The 22398-nt window shown below is 41.0% G+C and overlaps 1 protein-coding gene across 1 annotated transcript in view; it reads left to right on the top strand.

Moving 5' to 3' along the window:
- Nucleotides 1–14238, top strand: part of SLC9A6 (solute carrier family 9 member A6) — a 32885-nt gene extending 18647 nt beyond the window's left edge. The window contains exons 11-16 of the mRNA XM_074208618.1: nucleotides 1963–2074; nucleotides 3178–3331; nucleotides 5764–5794; nucleotides 6868–6947; nucleotides 10477–10582; nucleotides 12023–14238. Of these exons, the coding sequence (XP_074064719.1) occupies nucleotides 1963–2074; nucleotides 3178–3331; nucleotides 5764–5794; nucleotides 6868–6947; nucleotides 10477–10582; nucleotides 12023–12295 (756 nt within the window). The 3' untranslated portion in view covers nucleotides 12296–14238. The remainder of the gene's footprint in view (nucleotides 1–1962; nucleotides 2075–3177; nucleotides 3332–5763; nucleotides 5795–6867; nucleotides 6948–10476; nucleotides 10583–12022) is intronic.
- Nucleotides 14239–22398: the final 8160 nt, after the last annotated feature.

Below are 22398 nucleotides of genomic sequence, written 5' to 3' on the forward strand. Positions count from 1 at the left end.
CTAGGCATCCAGCCTCCAGGGAAATGGAGCTTACTGTCCCGGCCCCTAAGGCAGCCTCTTCTAGCTATAATTGTTAGGAAGGTTTTTTCCCTGTGTTGATTGAAAATCTACTTCTGGGGGCAGCTAGGTGGCGCAGTGGATAACGCACCGGCCCTGGAGTCAAGAGTACCTGGGTTCAAATTTGCTCTCAGACACTTAATTACCTAGCCGTGTGGCCTTGGGCAAGCCACTTAACCCAATTTGCCTTGCAAAAACCTAAAAAAAACTCCAAACAAACAAAAAAAAACAAAAAACAAACAAAATCTACTTCTGTGATTTATATCCATTGGTCCTAATTCTACTCTCTGGGGCCAAGCAAAACAAATCTCACATGCAAGAAGGATCAGATCTCTTCATATATTTGAAGGCTGTCATTGTCATCGTAGTCTAGCTTCTCCAGGCAGCATCATGCTGGTTGTTCTCCTTTGGATACACACCTTGTCAGTGTCCCAACTCAAAGGTGGGGTACCATGATTCCTAACTAGGGTCCGACTAGTGCAGCAGCCTTGTTCTGAACTACATATTTCTAGAAACATTATAGTGTTTTCCAAAAGCCAATCTTGGGCTCAGACAACGCAAATTGAGTCCCAGCACTGTTATATGGTAGCTGTATCAGTTGTATGGCCATTGCCAAGTTACTCTTCAACTCTCCAAACCTCATTTTCCTCATCTGCCCCTTATCTTACAGGGTGATGAGAAAAGCTGTTTGAAAACATAATTGCAAACTCTTATTATCCTTATTTATTAAATAAATTATAAACTTAGCCATCACATTACTAGCTCAGATTGAGCTTTCATTCCATTAGAACCTCCTAGAACTGCCTTGCAGGCATATCTTCCTTATCTTATTTTTGTACAATTGATTTTTCTTTTTATCCAAGTGTTAAGTTGGGGGGCGTGTCTATCTGACACATGCTTGGTTGAGAACAATTTATTCTAACGGCCAGGAAGGCAACTGAAGCAGGTGCTGTGGAGAGCTTGGTCAGGCATGGAAAATGACAAGGTCATACACTGTATCCCAGGCCATTGCCTTTTGTCTTGCTACTGGACTTCCATGACTCTGGGAGAGTTGAGGCTGACAACTTCAGCCAATTCTACTTTATTTAAATTCAGTTCATGCCCAAGTCAAGACATTACCTTGTGATGTCATTTGTCTTCTTCAAAAAGGACAAAACATTAAGCACTGTTTAAATTAATTTTACCTTCGTTCATTTTGATCTTTTTGGATTCCCCTGTATTGAACTATCCTTTCCAGCTTTGGCTTTATTTACAAATTTGATAACCACAGCCTTCCCATAGTCTAATAATCTTGTCAAAAAAGGAAATGAGGTTAGTCCAGAACGATTTGTTCTCAGTGTAACCATGCTGGGGTTTAGTGACTACCTGCTTCTAGGTGTCCACAAACTGTCCCTTTTACTAATTTATCTTGCTTTAGAATTTGAGTTCAGTGCCTCAGATTCTCTCCCATTTTTGCCTTTTATTCAAATCATTGATAATGCTGAACAAAATGGAGCCTCCCTTTAGTTGTCTGCTCCGTTAACCAGACTTCTTGGTTTTGATTGGTCAACCAGTTCTGAACCCACATAATTACTATCATCCAGGCCACATCTGTCTGTCGCAAGGATATCTAAAAGATCTCATCAGTGCCTTGTTGAAATTCAATTGTCACTACAGCCTTCCCGTAGTCTAATAAGCCTGTCAAAAAAGGAAATTAGGTTAGTCTCTAGAGTGATTTGTTCTCAGTGTAACCATACTGGGGTTTAGTGATTACCTGCTTCCAGGTGTTCACAAACTATCCCTTTTAATAATTTATCTTGCTTTAGAATTTGGGTTTAGACTTTTTCCCATCACCATTAGCATCATTTTAACAAATAAGTTTAAACAAGTGAAAGAAATTGATCCTTAATGTGTTAATGTGTTTAGCTTGCCATTTTCCTGGGAAGAGCTGCCAATATTTATCCCTTATCCTTTTTACTTAATTTGGGCAGAAGAAATAAAATTGGATCGAATTTTCAACATATGATGATGTTTGCTGGTAAGTATGTGATTCTCTTCTTTTCCTCCCCAAGCCATCACATGGAATACAAAATTATTGTCTAAATGGAAATGGCTGCTGGTGACATCAAAGCCTTTTAATTATTGAAGTGACAATAGAGGCAGCTGTGGTACAGTGGATAGGAGGTACTGGGCTGGAGTCAGGAAGCCCTGTATTCCAATCTTGTCTCAGAAGAGTTACCATCTGCAGTTGTGAAGAATTCTTCACATTGATGAAATTGTAATGCTTTCATGTATTTTGAGTATTGAAGTTAGAATTTTATTGCCCATTAGATTGTGTACTCCTGGGGCAGCTAGGTGATGCAGTGGATAGAGCCCTGGAGTCAGGAGTACCTAAGTTCAAATCCGGCCAAAGACACTTAATAATGACCTAGCTGTGTGGCCTTGGGCAAGCCACTTAACCCCATTGCCTTGCAAAAACCTGGGGGGGGGGGTGGAGATTGGGTACTCCTTGAGGGTCAGGAGCTGCCTTTTGCCTCTTTGTATCTCCTGAACCTAACTCAGTGATTGGTTCCTAGTCAACATTAAATAAAAGTTAATCTATTGATGTCATCTCATGTTGAATTATGCCCCTTTCTCTACCATTGTTATTTTAACTCATTTTAACTCTTCATTCCTAGTTTACATTCAACAAACGTTTATTAAATGCCTGTCACCAGGCTTGAGGCTATGGATACAAAGACAAAAATGAACTAGTCCCTGTTTACAAAGAGCTTTCATCCTACTACTGGGTTTGGGAGACTAAGAATACAACTCTACCCTATGTGACTTTGTCTCAACGAGTGTGGTTTGGCACTAATGGCATTGATCTTTTGTAATCAAACTCCACCACACTTTGATAATAACTGCCCCTTGTAATGTTCTCCTTGGCATTGTTAGGTAGGAAGTAGGAGAAGAGGACTTGGGAGATGAGGTGGGGAGGATGAAGATGAGTGATGGTCAGCACTATGTACTAGACTTTAAAGAAAAGATTATTTTCTGTCTCTTCTCATCTCTCCCTAATTCTGTTGCTTCTGTGGATTTCTTGTAGTTCCCTTGTTTGATGAGTTAATAAGCATAAAATTATCCCTTGTTTCCTTCCAGGCCTTCGTGGCGCGATGGCCTTTGCCTTGGCCATTCGGGACACCGCCACCTATGCAAGGCAGATGATGTTCAGCACGACACTCCTGATTGTATTTTTTACAGTGTGGGTTTTTGGTGGGGGCACCACAGCCATGTTATCATGTCTGAACATCCGGTAGGTGCACACTAGATGCTCTGGTGTTGTATTGTTCAACTCCAGTTCAGATGTTTGATTGGATTGTGAGCTTGTAGAGGAATTTTAGGCTTTACCCAAAGAGCAGCATTGTTTGTGACCAAGCACTCCCAGGTTAAAGTTGGGAGACTTTTATTTTTAATATTTGAAAATGTACTGACTTTGAAAGCTATCTATTTCTCATCTCCCCAGTCCCATATCTGTTTCTATGGAAACAGCAGCCTGGGCTGTTAAACCTTTGTAGGTTTTTAACTGTGTGTACTAGCTGAGACTTCCTATGTCCTAGGAACCTGATGAATTCCCCAAATTTACAACATTGACTAAAAAAACAATACAATCCATTACCAAAAAGTTCAGTTTGACTCCTTTCCTTTTCTATTTCCCCCTTTTTTGGGAAAAGGAGCTAAAAACCAGATGTTCAATCCACCCATACATGTCTAATTCTAGTGAATTATTTTCTTAATCTAGATCAACCCCTGAGATACCTGCTTTCTTACAGTGTCCAAGATGGTCATTTATACATCTGTGCAAATGGAAAAAACCCCAATGTTATTTCAGGTGATAGTACTTTTAGAAATTAGCAATATTTAGATTATTTTCCTTCGAGGAAATACTATAGAATGATATGCTACTTACTTTAAAAATTATAACTAAAGGGATAATTATGGTTTCCTGAATTATCTTAAGCCAATTTCCCAGCAAGGTCTTTTTCTTTTTGAGGGTGGGGGAAGGGTTAAGTCGATGCAAACAAGGCCCCCCCCCCCAAAAACAAAATTGGGTCTAAAACTCTTGCCTTTCTGTGGCTCTACCCTCCTCTTGGTCCCATCGCATACAGTTGAATTTGTGATTTTGTATTTTGTATTCCATGAGTGTGGGTTTTGGCACCCCAAGTAAGATCTTTGAGGGGAGACTGAAAATCACTTCTGTGCCTTCCATAGTATTTACCTGATGTGGGCTTGCCAGTGGAGACATTGGATCATTGGGGGGGGGGGGGGGGAATGATTCTAAGTGTAATGACTGTCTCTGACCACTAGATGTCACCGGCTATTCATGCATTTGCTTAGGATCGCCTGTGACCATAACCAATACATCCTTTTGACATTTTAAAGCCATAAACAATGAGTTTCTGACCACGCCTTTGTTAGACTATCCTATTCGGATCTTTTTCTTCCTCCAGGTTTTACTTTAGTTCCACAATAGCTCATTTTTCTGTGGTGTTAGCCATGGTTTTGAACACATCCCAGAAAGTCAGAAATGACCCCTGAGACCCCGACTTGTCCATTAGTCTTTGACAGAGACGGATGGTGGGTGGTGGAAATGATCTTGAGGGGCTAAAAAGAAAGCTATCCTTCCTCAATACTTTTCTTTGTTGTTGGGGTTTTATACCCCTGGCCTTCTCCCTCTTTTAAAGGGGGAGATGTGGTAACATAACTGTAATTTCCAGGGAAAAAAATGTCATTTTTATATTAGAGATTGAGAAGCCTCCTAAAATCCTATTTGTAAACCACTCAGCACAGTGCTTGTGGCACAGTAGGTGTCCAACAACTACTTATTCCTTCTTTCTCCTAGTAAGATTGGCAGTCGTTGCCAAATCCGAAATCCAGGCTTTTTTTTTTTTTTTTATTAATGATGGCTTCACAGCAAGGGCCAACATTTTCACAGTTTTCTCCTTTTGATTCCACAAAAACTCTTTGAAATTGGTGAGGCATATATGACTCTTGGTATGTTGACTTTGGAGTCAGGAAACCTTGGGTTCAAGAACACCTTGCCTCTGACACAGCCTGACTATGTGACTGTGGGCAAGTCACTTAACCTTTCAACAGCCCACACATCACACCAAGAGTAAGCTTCTAATTCTTGGTGAGTGGAGGGAATTTTCCCACCAGGAGCTTTCTGTGCCAGGCCAAATCAGAGATGTAGACCAAAAAAACAAAATAATAAAGCTCATTAAAATTGCCATCTGCTTTATTGGAAGGGGTTCCCACCCTGCACTGATGAAATTAATTCTATCAAATACTGAGTTGAGCCATGGTATTGCAAAGACAAAAATGGAAACTTGTCTCAGGCCTTCAGATATCACCCTTTTACTAGGAGATAAAATTTGTGGACAGATGCCCACATAGAAGACAATTTGAGGAGTCACCTGCATCAATAACTAGAGAAAAGAAATTGAGGAAGATTAATCCCAGATCCAGACAAAACCTAGATGAGGGAAACTGATGCCCACAGAGACTGTGACTGCCAGGTGTCACGGGTAGCAAGTGGGGCAGAACTGAGACTCCAGCTGAGATCTTCTCATTCTAAGCCTAGTACTCCCCCCATCATATACTGACACATTTCTTGTGTTTAAAAAATGAGCTGCCATAAGTTTCAGAGCCCAGATTCTCATCTGATATGTGTACTTCCTCCTTTAGGGTTGGAGTTGATTCAGACCAGGATCATCTGGTAAGTACATAGGGAATTTTTTGTCTTATATGAAGTTGCTTCTAATGAAAGGGCATAAAAGCTCCATCACACTGAACCTCAGTTTCTTAACTCCTTTAATCGGTTTTAAACGAAGTTGTTCTTTGCCTTTCCTACTGCCTTATAGGAACCAAAGCAGTGAATGGCTAGGGTCATGGTATCCAAGGTGATGACGCTCCTATCTGTAGGTCACCCTTGAAAAGAGAGCAGAGCATTTTCAAGTGACTGCTCTGGCAAGGGGAGTCTTTTTCCACATGGATTTGTGCACAAAGACTGGAGTCTAATGGAAGCTTACCTTTGGCTATCTGAATACCCTTGCTTCCAAACTGGGTGACTAGCAGCATCCCTTCGGAATTATCTAGAAATCTTTGAGCCTACCTATTTAAAGCACTAGATTTTCCTTGTCCCAACTCCTTGCACATTTTGGAGTACTGTTTGAAATACAAGAATAAACCTATTAAGGTTTCTACCAGACTTACTTCTTTCTGATGGTCATTGGCTTCCTATTTTACCAAGTCCTATCACCCAGTACAGAGACACATAACTCTTTTCTTTGAAGGACGACTTGAATGTCTGAATGACAGGTATAAAATATTATTATATACAATTATTATTAATTATTATCAACATTTATATAGTATCATAGGGCTTTGGATGGTTTTTTGTTGCAAAACACATTTCTTCTGGTCTGAACCAAACCTTGGTTTTATTTGCCTTCATAGTAGGATCAAAAGAAATCAATTGATTAACTTCATCTTGCTAAGTGATTAAACTAGCCAGCTAGTGAGGAGACTACGTGCTTTCTGGGCTTGGCATCATTCCCTAGAGCAGACAACTAGTCCTCATGGCAGGTTACTGGTCACATTTGGCAGATAAGAGTTTCTTCCATGGGGAGAGAGGTGGCAGTGGGAATAGCAAAGAGGGTACCAGGCAACATCAAAATGACTCTTCATAATAGCACAGGGTAGGAAGTCCCCCCCCCCAATCTTTGAGAGAGAATGGGTGTCATTAACCAGTTGTTCCATTGGCCTAATCTCTTTCTCTTCTGGCCACAGGGTTTCCCAGAGAGTGAGAGAAGAAACACAAAAGCTGAAAGCGCTTGGCTTTTCAGGATGTGGTACAACTTTGATCATAAGTATCCTTAAATCGAGGAGGATCTAGAGGGTGGGCAATGAGAATTCCGACTTGGCTACTCTTGGCTTTGGGCCTCCCCTGTTATGAGGAGAGAGCAAGACCTAGCTTTAGCTCTTCTTAGATAAGAGGATTTTGAGATACTAAAACCAAAAGTTACAAGCAGGATAAAGACGATTTTTCTTTCTCTTTGTAAATATTCTCATCTGATAATTGACAGCAGTGCTGCGAGATGTCATTCTCCACTTTACAGATGAGAAAACTGAGGCTCTTGAGGAAAAATGCCCATCATCATGCGAGAACTCCCAAGTTGTTTGATTCCAGGTCCACTGATCTTTGTTGCTGTCTTTCCCCATTGTTATTGGGATTATTTATGATTTTGATTCTCCTGAGACCAGGGTGTCCATGACTTAGAGACAAGTAGCTTCATATTCTGATGTTAAAAGAGATGAGATTTTGTGACATTGAACAGTTGGAGATCATTGAAAGCACTGTCCAATTCCCTGAGTGTAGTAGGGGGAGGGGTGTGTGTGTATGTATGTGTATGTATATGTAGACAAACACACATAGGATGTAATTGGGCAGTATGCAGTTTTCATTTACTTTTTACCATTGTGAATGTCATTTAGGGGATTTTTTTATTGGTCAGGACTCCAAAATAGAGAATGATGGAAAAAACCTTTTAAGAAGTGGGGTGTGTGTGTCTCTGTGTGTTTGTGTGTGTGTGTGTGTGTGTGTGTAGACAGACACACATAGTATGTAATTGGGCAGTGTGTAGTTTTCATCTACTTTTTTCATTGTGGATATCATTTAGGAGATTTTTTTAATTGTTCAGGATTCAAAAATAGAGAATGATAGAAAAAAAACCTTTAGGAATTTGGATTTTGGGGGCAGCTAGGTGGCACAGTGGATAAAGCACCGGCCCTGGAGTCAGGAGTACCTGGGTTCAAATCCGGTCTCAGACACTTAATAATTACCTAGCTGTGTGGCCTTGGGCAAGCCACTTAACCACATTTGCCCTGCAAAAAAACCTAAAAAAAAGAATTTGCATTATCAGCAGTGCACATGCCTTTCCTGCCCTTTTCCTGAAGGATCCTTCTAGCTCTAACTCTGGTCCACACAAGCCTTATTTTCCAGCTGTTATAGCCCCCAGAGTGACCATTTCAATTATTTCCTAGGTTTCTAACCTCTGCCCAATCCCCTTCCCCTCCCACCCCCACATAACTACAGTCCTTTTTAGACTCACTTTTGACAGTGCAGTGTTGCTCCTTTGCAGGCTGCTTAAACCATATGCTTCTTGAATGAGTCCCTTATTAATATTGATTAAAATTAATTTCCTGAAGATTAAGCTGACAATTGAACAGAGGGAAGGATCATAAAATTCACTTTCATAACTGGGTTTCTCAAGTCTTGTTTACTAGAATTTGATGTTCTCCATCATTGAGACCCACTTAGGAAATATGTAAACACATAAGATGTCCCCCCATTCTTTCTATGCACAAGAGACCATCTAATCCAACTCCTTCATCCAATAGACGGGGAAACTGAGGTCTAGAGAGGTGAAGTGACTTTTCAAGGTCTCTCAGGTAGCAACACTTGGATTCAAACCAGGACTGGGATTTGAACTCAGTTCCCCTGGCTTGAAATCCAGCATCCTTAGATTAGAACCAAAGTTCTTCCTCCTTTTTGATCCTTGGACCTCATGGGCAAACTGGTGGAAGCCTCTGGACCATTTCTCAGTACAACATTTGTACATATAAAAGATACCATACATAGGACCACAGAGGAAACCAAAGGTTAGTCAAAATAAAGTTGTCGTTTTTTTCCCCTTTCCAAGTTCATGGATCCCCATTAATTCCAACCAAAGGGTCCCCTGTGTAAGAACCCCTGAATTAAATAATGAGAGCTTTCAAAAGAGAATGAGCACTCATCTTTTCCTCTTGTCCATTTGGCCCAGAGCCTGCAGTATGTTGTAACATAATGGACTCTTGCTTCTAAAACAAATCGCTACAAGAAGCAAAAATGTCTAATACGTTCTTGTGGTACATTAAGGCTTCCATTAGGGAGAGAGCCCTAGTTTTGCAAAATTGCTTAATATTAATTAAATAAGCAGCAATTTTATCAGCATTTGGAATATAGGCCCCTTCTGGATCTTTGATGGTTTTTATCCATTTTACTTCATTGAACAAATAATTTGAGTGCCTTCTGGGTAAATTTTGTTTTTTTTAATCAGTGCTAATGTAAGGATAATGTATGATATGAAATAACAGAATTATCCTCTTGTAAAAACATGCTGTTTAAAATAGGGACATGTTTTTCTATATACTTCTGTTGGTCTCCAAGACTTCAGTCACCTCTGTGGTACCAGGTAGACTAGTAAGAATTGCAGTTTGGCTTGTATATCTTGTATGGTCTTAACATTTTTTTCCCTTTCCTTAAATTGGATAACCCCCAACAAATTTAGTAGCACCTCTCAGTCCTCCTCCTTGTGGCAAGAGACCTATAGTATGGGCACAGTAGATGGAATGTAATCTTCATCACTGGTGGTGATGGCCAAGTTGATGAGAACAGAGATCTGTTGGAGTGTAGGGATATTTGAATAAATGGATTCATTTTACCAGAATCTGACAGCTTCTACCTCAGGTTTATAAACCTGGTAGTCATGAAATCTTCATTTACATGATAATTCAGCAAGCATTTGTTCAGTACCTTTCATGTGCCAGGCCTTGTGCTGGCATTAGGGATACAGACAGGTGAGACTGACCATGCCTGCCCCTGGGGCATTTATATTTTATTTGAAAAATTTGACTTTCTTACTGGGAAAAGTAGGTAGGTGATCTTCTTTTGGTTTGCCTTGGCAGTGGAGATGGGGAGAGAGGTATATTATTCCCAATGATAATTTCCCAAGGACAATACTGTTTCAACCTGTTGAATTTTCATGCAAGTACTAATAGGTCTATTTCTTGGGATTAAATAGTCATGATAAAGACTTGTGTAATGATCAAGATATTTCTGAATACTAGGTCCTTGAAAATTGATTTGGAGGAGGTGGGGTTGAATGAAGGCAATTTCTGCCTACATTGTTACTGTCATTTCCTTCTCTAGGCTGCTCATTGTCTCATGATAATTAGATATTCTTTTTGAGGGGAACAAATGAATATTGAAGCTAGACCAGATGGAAGTATATAATTTTAAAAAATAACAATTTAGTGAGGTCTTTGAAATTGGCTTGGTTCCCCTTTGACAACTTTTTGAGCAATAATTATAAGGCTTCCACTTGGAGGTTTTGATGGAGGGCTTGCTTTTGCCACTACTAATCAGATTCACATGATTAAAGCTACTGTCTTTCTCCGGATGATGAATTGATTAGCAGAACCTTTCCTTTTCTGTTCCTCTTCCTTAGTTAATTAAGGAGTAACTTGAAAGTGATTCAGGCTCTTATTCTTAGTATTGAATTCTTCCATTAGCTAAGTTGGGCATTTTGGCATGATTAATAAGAACAATTGAGGTTCTTTCTCCCTTAACAAGTACAGCTATCTGAAGCCACTCCTGACCCACAGTGGGCCTCCTCTGACTTCAACACTCCCTAGTTTCTGTGGACCCCTTGCAAGATGTCTGACCAGCCCTCAAGCTTACGAAGTAAGTAGTTCTTGTCTGACAGCTCTGCTTGACCTAAGAACCTCATCTTGTCCAGCCCCTAGACTTCTTTTTTTTTTATCTTTAAATCATGAAATCATGCATGGGCTTTTAGAAAGTGAACACCATTTACTTAGCCAGCAAGTCATTTGAGCATGCCCAGAAACCTTTGTGTGTGATTCTGACTGCAAGTCTAATGGGCAATAGAAATAAGCAGTACCAAGTACTGTCTTTGAAGCACCTGGAGCCTTCTGGTGGTCCCTGGTTTGGTCCCCAGCATTGCAGTATATGTGACCTGGTCTAGGTGTTTTTTATGTCCTCAACCATGAAGTGGCAGGAGGATCTTGGTTCCTGTTTGTGAAGCTCCCGTGAGTAACAGCTGATGTGTGGTGATGTGTGCTTTTACTCTTGTGGATCTGGGACACGACTCCTCTTCCCTCTTGTTGGAGCCATGAGCATGTCAAGGCATCATCTAGACCCCCTCTTTCTTTCCTTAGCTTCCAGTTTGGGGTTTGTGAGACCTTGCATTCAATCCTAAGCATTAGAGCTTAGGAAAGAAGTCTGATTTTTTTTAAAAGTAGTTTTATTTTTTACATCTGAAACCCAACCTTCTAATCCCAGACCTACCCTCTAAAAAGAATCCATGGAATAGCATATTTATCTCAGCTGTTTCGGGACAAGAAATTCCCAACTGTTGAAGAAACGGAGGGTATCATCTCAGCCAAGATGGATGTGGTCAGATATTAATGGTAATAACACACACCTGGATTTGCAAAGTGCCTTTCTCCCCTGAGGCATTGTATGCCTCTAGAGAATTGTGTTCAGTTCTGGCTACCACCATTTGGGGGGACATTGTGTCCAGAGTATGGTGACTGGAATGGCAAGATGGCAGCTATGACGTAGAGATATCAATTGAAAGAACTGGGGCTGTTTAGCCTGAAGAAGGGAAGGTAATGGGGTGGAGGGATGGCACAGTAGCTGTCTTCAAGTATTTAAAGGCTGTCATATGAAGGAAGGCTTAATTGTTCAGCTTGGCCCCAGAGGGCAGAACCAGGAACAGTGGTGGGAAGGTATAGTGTGGCAAACTGATTCTTAGGCCCATGAAATTATAATTATTCTTATTATCATCATTATCATTATTATTTACCATTTTTTTCTCTGCTGTGAGGGATTTATTCATTGCAAGGCAATTTACAGTTAAAGAGAGTTATTAGAGCCTTCAATTGTTGACCTGGAAGATCGATGATCTGATGCTAAGGCTGCCTGCTGTTCTTTATCTTTTCTTCAGAATTAAGTATTCTGGGGATCACTTATTCCTAGGCACTACTTATAGAAAAGCAAATAATATTTTTCATGGACCTAGCTCAACTGTGACTTTTACCTTTTGGTCTTTAGATAAGAACATTGTCTTGAAAATAACATTTGTTTTATCTTTTCATTTAGAATCAGGAACAACTCAAAGATGATGATTCTGATCTTATCTTGAATGATGGTGACATTAGCTTGACATATGGCGATTCTACCGTTAGCACTGACTCCATGTCAGCCAGTGCTCCCAGGAGGCTTATGGGAAATGCCTCTGAAGATGTCCTGGATCGAGAACTTGCATTTGGGGACCACGAACTTGTAATTCGCGGAACCCGCCTGGTTCTGCCAATGGATGATTCTGAGCCTCCCTTAAATATGTTAGATAATGCAAGGCATGGGCCAGCTTAACGTGTCTGTTGCTCATTAATATACGCAATTGTGAAGAAATATGTACTACCTACCAAGTCCAATGCATGTATCTGATCGTTTAAGCTATATAAATTGTGTTTATATGGCAAAGCAAGAATTTATATGTGTTCTGTACAAAACAGATTATGAACAAGAAGCTCTTTGACTTTAAAAAAATCCCCTGTTGCCTGCACTTTGTGGAGTGGTGTTGTTTCCAGCCCCCTGCATAGTGATAGCGTGGGTCCTGCTACCTTCCTCAGTTCAGTACAAAAAGAGGCCGAATTACTCATTCTTCTAGTTCTTTGACACTTAATGAAAATATCAAACTTAGGGAGTATAGGTTTAATTTGAGATGGAGGGGATGTGTCTTTCTTTCCCAGAAGATCTTTAGGGCAAAGTCTATTTCAGATACTACAACTTCAGCAACACTCCAATGGGTCCTGCCTTTCTGGGTCATTCTACTTCTAAGTGACCTATTGTAGTCTAGAACATAGCAGAACTGCTGACAGGCTTTAGTTCTAACCATGTGTCACCCAGGGTGTGTGTGTGTGTGTGTGTGTGTGTGTGGATGATGTTAACAACAGATGGGGAGGTCACATGTTTGCCTGGGTCAGAAAGAGCCAGACTGATGAGCATAGTTCTATGCTCTTTGTAAAAAAAGGATGAGGGGAAAGTGACTTTGAAATAATTTTTTAAAAGTCTCCTGGTCAGTAACATCCTTGGAGGACTTTGAACCCAGCTCTTTATTCCTACTGAAAGATCTCCATAGCACAGCACATTCTTTATGGGGGTCTACGGGTGGGAGGGTGATCCTAATAGAATGGGGATTTCATAGGCCTCTCCTGAAACATAGAAATAGTCTGCCTCAGATATGATTACATTTAGATGCTAAATTACTATTTAAGTTTTGATCCTATATGGGATACATAGAGCAAGCTTTGTGATTGGACCCTTTCTCTTTAAGGCATTATTTAAGCCGCTTTTCTCACCGTAAGCAGTAGACATAGCACTCTCAAGACAACCACGTCCAAATGTCTTTTGTGTAATACTGTAGTTGATATGGAAAATTAATTTATAGATCTATTATCGCACTTGTGCCCACTCCCCGCATCCAATGGAAATGGAATGGGACCCAACTGCTGTTGGGTAAACTGGAGCTTGGCTTCATCTCCAAGTCACGTTTCCAAAACTGATTGCAAACTGAAAGGGAGAAGAATGTTGCCTTTTCAGTAGTTAAAAACCATTGCACTTTGAGAACTCCTTAGCATGCTTTGTGTCTAGTTGTCTTTGTTTCTCTATTCCTTTTTAAGATGAAATATTTGAGCTGCCATATAAATTTGAAAGTTTTTGGTTTTTTTCCATGGAAGAGCACAGAACAAAATTGATCATTTTGAGTTCGGTTTAATGTGATGGAAATTATTTGAGATGTAATGCATTCAGAGAACTTTTTTTATTTTTCAGATACAAACTGACTACTTATATTTAAGGAAAAACAATACAACAGTTTTTTTTTGTTTCTTATCTTTTGTTTTCTTGGATCTGAATAACTTTGCTTTAAATTGTTTTCTCCTTGCCTAGAACTGATCTCTTTGGTTTTCTCAAGTCCCAATGTGAGTTTGTTGAGTTTGTTCTGAGCAAGCTGTATTCTTGCCCCTGCTCTTTTGTGTAGTTTAGGTTTGCCTATAGCTATGGCAGTTTTAGCTTTGGATGTAGCCATTGGTACTGTAGTGTTAGTGACTTTCCTGCCATGCAGGAATTCTGTGACGTGTTCATTTCTCCAATGTGTGATTCTTCATGTAGTCAAAAGATTTTGTCATTGTGTGTTTTGAGGTTCTGTATCACTTCCCCATACTATTATACATGTTTCAAAAGGATATTCAATAAAGTTCTGCCACTTTTTTATGCTGTCAGATAACCGAGTTCAGTTTCTGAATTGTTAGAATTCCATCAAATGTCATTTCCCACCGAACTGATTCTTGCCTTTTGGGACTCTGTGTGTGTTGGGGGGGGGGGCAGGGGGAGGGGGTCCTGAGACCTCTTTAATGAGCTCATCACTTTTTAGTTGGGGCAGATCTACATATCAACTTGCATGGAGGGCAAGGAGGGAAGGTTGCCATTCCAGTGTCACCCTATGGAAGGTTTTACAGTACAGCATTTGTTGGCAGACTTTGGGAACAGAACTCTTGGAAAAGGATGGTTGAAGGGTCACTAGGGTTTCACCTTCACTTGTGTTGTAGGGTAATTGCTTTTAGATATTCGTACTCCCTTTCATTTTCCCTCAGAGGACTTGTGAAAATGTTCTAGGAATTTCTCTTAGAAAAGGCTGTCTTTTAAGAAAGAAAAAAAAAAACCCCAGCCTTTCAAAGCCATTCTTAGTAATAAGGAACAAGTGCTACCTTCCTTTTAAATTTTCTGCCATCCTTTTAGTTTTATACCTTTGGGAAGAGGGTTGATTAAGCAGACAAAAACAAGAAGATGAAACTCATGAACCAACAAATGTCTGCTATGTATCTGTACATCAGGGAGAGCCTGCTTCTGCTCACGGTGGAGCTGTTCAAGAAAAAGGAGTCAAAGCAATTGACGATTGCTTTGGGGACCAGTTTGGCCAACTGAAAGGAGCTGCAAATGCTTTGATTTTAATTTCAGGAAAGATGAAATTCCATACCCAGGGACCATTTTGAAGCATGACTGAGATAACAAATATATTTCTTGCTTTTTGCATACATCAAATTGTTGGTACAATTAAAATTTTAGAAGTATATTTGGTCCAATAGAAACTTTGGTTTGCCATAGCTACTGAGCATTGTTGTAACTGTTCATGTTGACTATTTCTTTGCACCATTAAAGGATTCTGGGCATTAAATAGCAAGGTCATTTCTTGAATTAAGTTTCTATCATTTCCTGATTCATTCAAGATAAAAGTCTGGAACAGATTTCAGTAACTAAAAGATTCCTTTGTGGGGCAGCTAGGTAGCTTAGTAGAGCACCGTCCCTGGAGTCAGGAGTACCTGAGTTCAAACCGGGCCTTAATAATTACCTAGCTGCATGGCCTTGGGCAAGCCACTTAACCCCATTTGTCTTGCAAAAAAAAAATTTAAATAAAGATTCCTTTGCTGTGAAAGGAAAAGGTTTTAAGCCCAATATAGTTGTTGGAAAGGATGGCTCTGGTGGCACCAGGTAAAAATGCTCATTACCAATGGTCCTAGGAAAAGTTATAAACATCTTTGGTGGGCTTTATATTTTCACTTTTGTGAAACTTTCACATTTGTCAATTTATATAGAGAATACATTTACTGACACCTTTTTTAAAATTGGTCATTTCTGGAAGAACCACTTGGAATCCCTGTGCGATTGAACTCTTCCTTTGTCACAAAGAAAAACAATTAAGCAAAAATACTGTCATCAGATCAGACAGCATAGACAATATTCTGTCCTAGGAGCACCCTCCCTTCAAAGTCAGGTATATTTTACTCTCAGCTCTCTGGCATCACTTACTGGTTTTTTCAATTATATACAAATTTGCTCCCCTTTCTCTGGTATCTTGTTTTTTCCTGCTTGGAACGTGGCCAACCTCTCTCTGCCTGAGTCCAGGGAAGATCACTAAGGGAAATCCGCCAAAGGCATCTTGTCCAGCCATCCCATTTTACAGAGGAGAAATGCTGTGACCCCAGTAGATGAAGTGATGGTCTACAATGACATGGCATGGGCAATAACAGTTGGTGGGAATGGGGAGGGGGGGAGGATTTGAACCCAGACTTGGTTTCAGGTTCCAGGGCTTCTTTCTGCTCTACCACTTCTTTGGCTAAAGACACTTAGGAATTTGAACCAGATTCAAGCAAGCATGATGTTAAAGCACCTATGTGTGAACTGTTAGGGATACAGATCCCAAACCCACAATTCCTACTTCGCAGTTTGTATTCTGTTAGGGATACACAATGTGAGAGTGTCTGTGTGTGTGTGTGTGTGTGTGTGTGTGTCTGTATGTCTGTGTGACTATGGGTGTATTTGTGTGTCTTGGTGCGCCTCTGTGACTGTTTGTGTGTTTGTCTATGTGTCTGTGTGATTATGTCTAAATATCTGTCTTTTTGTGTGTCTGTGTGTGTCTGTCTTGAAGACTATGTCTCTGTGTATGTGTATGTGTCTGTGTGATTATGTCTAAATATCTGTGTATCTCTGTCTCTATGTGTGTCTGTGTGTGTGACTTTATGTATGTCTATGAGTATCCATGTGTCTATCTTTCTGTGTGCCTGTCTGTCCCCCACTGTGTCTCTCTTTTTAGGCTTCTGCATGCCTCTATGTGTGGTGACTGCATGTGTCTATATGTCTGTGTGTATAGATGACTGTGTGTGTGTCACTCTGGGTCCATGTGTCCCACTGAGTCTGTGTTCTGTGTCCGTCTGTGCATCCCTCTGTGTCTGTGTATCCCTCCATGTATGTATGTCCCTCTGGGTCTGTCTCATTGCTTTGCAAAAACCTAAAAACAAAAAAAGAGTTAATATTCTTAGTGAAATCCTCTCAGGGTTAAAAATCATTAAAACAAAGACAGACTATTACTCTTAGGAGAGGGAGAGAGGCCTTGCATTCCCAGTCAGACACCCTCCTGATTCTGCTGGGGAGTGAAACAGTGGACTATTTCCAGAAAGACCTTGCATTGATTCTGTTAGGGAGGGAAACTGGAAGACTTCCAGAGAAGAGACCTTGCAGTCTGAGTTCGCCACCTGTTTGATAATGGCCTGTGAGAACAGTAGCCTGCCTTCTCTTGTTTGATAAGTACTAAACTAGGAAGACCTTGCAGACTCAGACATTAACAGAAGGTCATTAGAAATCTTCTGATAGCCTTGCCATCTGGATGGTGAGGTAATATTTTATAAAAACCTTTATTCTTCCCTTCGTTGCTGGGTAAACTTTTTGTGTAAAGACTGTAACTCTGAAAATCTTAACCAATCAGGTTGGAAGAGAGGGGGTTAGGGAGGGGGGGAATCATGCTAGGTCATATAATCCTTTTTTATTTTTAGGGTTTTTTTTTGCAAGGCAATGGGATTAAGTGCCCAAGGCACCACAGCTAGGGAATTATGAAGTGTCTGAGGCTGGATTTGAAGTCAGGTACTCCTGACTCCAGAGCTGGTGCTCTATCTACTGTGCCACCTAGCTACCTTGTTTGACTGTCACCTGGGGCAGCTCCTTGATCTTCACTACCTTTGTGAGACTTGAGGGTGCCCGTTTGTGGAGAAAAGCCAAAATAAACTTTCCTTTTGCTCACACACTTTGACCCAGCAATTCCAATATCCAGAAGACATTATAAAAAAGGGAAAGGTTCCACTTGTTCCAACCTATTCACAGCAGCTCTTTTTGTAGTGGCAAAGAACTGGGAATTGAGGGGATGCCCATCCATTGGGCAATGGTTAAACAAGTTATGGCACATGAAGACTATGGAATACTATTGTTCTAGAGAAACATGGAATGATTTATGGGATCTGCTACTGAGTGAAGAGAGCAGAACCAAGAGAACAGTGTACACATCAACATTAGGGGATGAACAACCTTAATGGAAGCAGCTCCTTTCCGCAGTTCAGAGAGCTTGGACAACCCTGGAAGACCTGTTATGGACAACACTATATCCAGAAAAAGAGAAACAAAGCAAAACAAAACAAAAATCCTTTCAGTATCTGAATGAACACTAAGCTCACTTTTTAAAAATTTCTATTATGCTTTTCTTTCCTTTCTCCTAGTTTCCTTTCGTTTCCCTTAGTCCTAATCCCTCATACAGAAATTGACTAATCTGCAAACACGTTAAACACAAATGGACAGGTACAATATTCACCTGACTGCCACTGAGGAAAGGGGGGTAGGAAGGAAAGGATGAAGGAAATTATGTAATTTTAAAATATACATATACATGTGGATGAGTGCTGGAAAACTTTCATACCATGGAATTGGGAAAATAAAACAAAATATCAATTAAAAATATATTTGTCTAGGATTTCCTCAAAATGTCTGTGTGTCCCTCTGGGTCTGTCCATGTGTCCCTCAATATGTCTGTGTATCCCTCCATTTGTCTGTCTGTGTGTCCTTCAATATGCCTATCTGTGTGTCCTGTGGTTCTGTCTGTCTGTCCCCTTGTTCTGTCCGTGTGTCTCTCTGGGTCTGTCTGTCTATCCCTCTGGATATGTTGTTTGTCCCCTCCACAGAGGAACAGACACAGGAACAAAGATAGATACACAGGGACACATAAAGACAAGTAGACATGCATACACAGACACATAGACAGAAACGAATACACAGGAAACAGACATACAGAAAGCACAGAATCGCACACAATGACACAAACAGACATAGAGACACCCAGAGATCCACACTGATACAGAAAGGGACACGCAGACAGATCCCAAGGGACAGACAAACACATAGATACCCAGACACATGCAGAGGGATACATACACATAGAGACTCAGACACATACTGACACCCCCCACCAAGTCTGTCTGTGTGTCCATCATTTCTGCATATACCTCTGTCTGTGTCTTTGTCTCTGTGTGAATGTCTTTGTGTGTGTCCATGTGTCTGTTTGTGCTTTTGTATGTGCCTCTGTGCGCCTGTGTGTTTGTTTCCTGTGTTCTCTCTGTGCCTCTGTGTGTGTTTGGGTCTGTTTCTGTATAGATCTGTGTGTGTCTATGTCTATGTGTCTGTGTCTATATTTGAATGTCTCTCTGTGTTTCTGGGTGTCTGTGTCTTTATTGTGTGTCTGTGTGTCTTTGTCTTTGTGTCTGTGTATATGTATAGAGAATTATGTAGAATTTCATATAGCAAGTTGTATATAGAGTTATGTAAAGATAAATCTGGTTCTGTATAATTATACAAATATAAATATACATCTATCTAGAAGTATATATGTTTGTGTATACACCCACCAAATAAACACAAGGTAACCTGGGAGGAAAGGCAGAGGAGGAGATCAAGAAAAAGGTTCTGGAAGAAGCTGAAACTTGAAATGAATCTTGAAGGAAGAGAAGGATTCTAGGAAGCAGAGAAGAAGAAATCCATTGCAGACACAGGGTCAAGTTTTGTTGGGACCATTTCCAGGGATGGAATGTTCTTTGTCAGTAACACCCATCCCCATGAGACCTCCAGTTAGGATTCCTAAAGCAAGGCAAGGTCAAATGCTTTGAAGGAATTTTGTGAGATAATTAAAAGAGAGAAAGCATGACTTTTGAGGTGGGAAGACTGGGTTCAGGCAGGTGACTAAGCCTGTAGAATTTTCAGTGTTTCAGTCTTGAGGACTAAACTAAAGTTTACCTACCTGCCTGCATCTGTGGAGGGACTTTTCTGTCCTACATATTCCCCCACCAATGAAAGCATGGGTTCAAACCAAAAAGTTAAAAAAAATGAACTGAATGAATGAATGAATGAATGAATGAAGCAAGTGCACGGCAGAGGGGAAGAGAGGCAATATGGAACACATGTGTGCTCATACACACACACACACCCACACACACACACACCCTTTAAATGGAGCTGAAGATCCCCATTTTGAAATTTTTTTTTAGATTTTTTTTTGCAAGGCAATGGGGTTAAGTGGCTTGCCCAAAGCCACACAGCTAGGTCATTATTAAGTGTCTGAGACTGGATTTGAACCCAGATCCTCCTGACTCCAGGGCTGGTGCTTTATCCACTGTGCCACCTAGCTGCCCCCATTTTGAATTTTTAAAGGGTCCAATATTTCAATAAACTTTGTGTCACTTCTATGAAAGGAGTTCTCCCTAAAATCCAGCCCACCCCTGCCCCAGCACTCCATGTTGGCATGGATATGAAGACCAGTGGGCTCCAGCTGCAACCCCCCCCCCCTGCCCCCACAAGCTGACCAGGTTTTGGCACTAGGTTGGAGCTGAACTGTGTATCTATCAGCTGAGGCCCAGCCCAGTAGAGAGACTCCAGAGGGCTGGACACCAGGAGATAGGAAACCATAAAGTCCAGCTACTAAAGTAGAGTGGTAGAATTGGAGTCAGGAAAGCCTGGGTTCAAATCTGTCGCTTGCTGGTTATGTGAGCCTGGACAAGTCATTTAACTTGTACTAGCCTATAAAATGGAGGTAATAATAGATTCTACCCTACAGGATTGCTGTGAGTAAAAAAGGGATCAGATTTGTAAAATACTCCGCAAAGCTGAAAGTACTAAAGAAATGCTAGCTGTTATTATCATTGTTCTTCAGAATCAACTGACCAATGATTGCAGTCTGTCCGTGTCCTTCCCCAAATGGAACCCCCCTACTTGAGTACAACATTCCAGATAGTATGCTCTACCCCCAGCAGGGGCTGGTGGAACTTTCCATTATCTCCTCTCTCTCTCTCTCCCTCCCTCCCTCTCTCTCTTTGCAAGGCAATGGGGTTAAGTGGCTTGCCCAAGGCCACACAGCCAGGTAACTAATACGTGTCTGAGGCTGGATTTGAACTCAGGTCCTCCTTAATCCAGGGCCAGTGTTTTATCCACCTAGATGCCCCCATTATACATTCCTGTGCCACTGTATCAACTCCCATAGCATATGATGTCCACTAAACTCTCTAGAGCTTTTTTGCTCACCTCCACACACCTCCCATCTTGCACTCATGAACTGATTATTTTGAAGTCAAGTTGTTTAATCCTATCATATCATTTGAATAGATCCCTAGGGTACTCCACTAGAGACTTCTTTTCAAATATGCCTCAAACCATTAATGACTCTTGGGTCTAGTCATCCCATCAGTTCCAAAACCACAGCAGTATTGGCTAACCCAAGCTTTTCATCTTGTTGTTTTGTTGAATACTTTGCTCAAATCTAAGTAACATATCTATCCTGCCAGTCAGGATCATTAGAGTTGAAAGAGACCTCGAACTTCGTCTAGTCTAATTCCCTAATTTGACAGAAGTACCTGCGGTCTAGGGAGTAAACAGACTGGCCAACCAGGAAAGCGCCACAGAAGCCATCTAATCCAATTCCCTAATTTGACAGAGGAGGAAACCAAGGCCCAGGGAAATGCACTGACTTGCTCGAAGTCACCCAGGTAAGTATCAGAACCAGCATTTGAACTCAGGGCTTTTGACTCTAAATCTAACACTTTCATCAAGTCAACAGTGTCAACAAAAGAGATGGGGTGAGTAGTGTAGCATGACCTGCTCTTTGTGAAGGCCTGCTGCCTTTCCTACATGTCCCCTTAGCAATCCTTGAAATTAGATGATCAAATCTTTGCCAAGAGTCAAAATCAAGCCCACTGGTCTAGAGGCTGGATCCTTCATTTGTCTTCCTCTTTTTCACAATAGGGACAACTAGCGCTACAAGTCCATTAGCCCTTCTAGGCGATGAATGATCCTCCTTTGGCCGAGGTTTGGGTGCTCCAATTGCTGAAGCTCCTGGCCTTGCCATGGTAGTGAGTAAGTAGCTCCAGCTGAAGAATCCATCACTGGCTGATGGTAATGAGCCTCAGATGTGGGTCCCCAGATGCTTGATTGACATGCAATAGATCAGGAAGCTCAGTATTTGAAACCTTTTCTGGCTTGGGAGGAATTTCATAGTCAAGTCAGTCAACACACTTATTAAGTGCTTGCTATGGATCAGGAGGAGAAGGAAAGCACAGCCTGTCCTCAAGAAACTTACACTCTAAGGGGGAAGAGAACATGGAAATAACTGGATACAGCCAACAATTATGGGCCAGACATTGTGCTAAGTAAGCCCTGAGGGGATACAAAAGGAGGCAAAAGATAGTCCTTGCCCTCAAGGAGCTTATAGTCTAATGGGGAAGAGAACATGGAAATAACTCTAACCATTATGGGTCAGACACTGTACTAAGTTAGCTATTGAGTAGCTGACATGTAATGTCAATGGGAAAGCATTAGCAGCTGGGGGGTGGAGGGAGAGACTGAATGGAGCCTCTGGTCAAAGGTGAAAATTGATGTGTCTTGAAGGAAGTCAGAGAAAGTAAGAGAAAGCTGTTACAAGGGTAGATGGAGGACAATCACCAATGCAAAGGCATGGAGTTTGTTGATGTAGGAAGAATCCTGTTTGGGGCATGGCAAGGAGACCAAAATTCTTGGATGGCAATGTGCTTGGTAGAGAGCAAAGTGCTGAAAGATTG

This window comes from Macrotis lagotis, chromosome X (genome assembly GCF_037893015.1).
Source record: "Macrotis lagotis isolate mMagLag1 chromosome X, bilby.v1.9.chrom.fasta, whole genome shotgun sequence".
NCBI classification, from domain to species: Eukaryota; Metazoa; Chordata; class Mammalia; order Peramelemorphia; family Peramelidae; genus Macrotis; species Macrotis lagotis.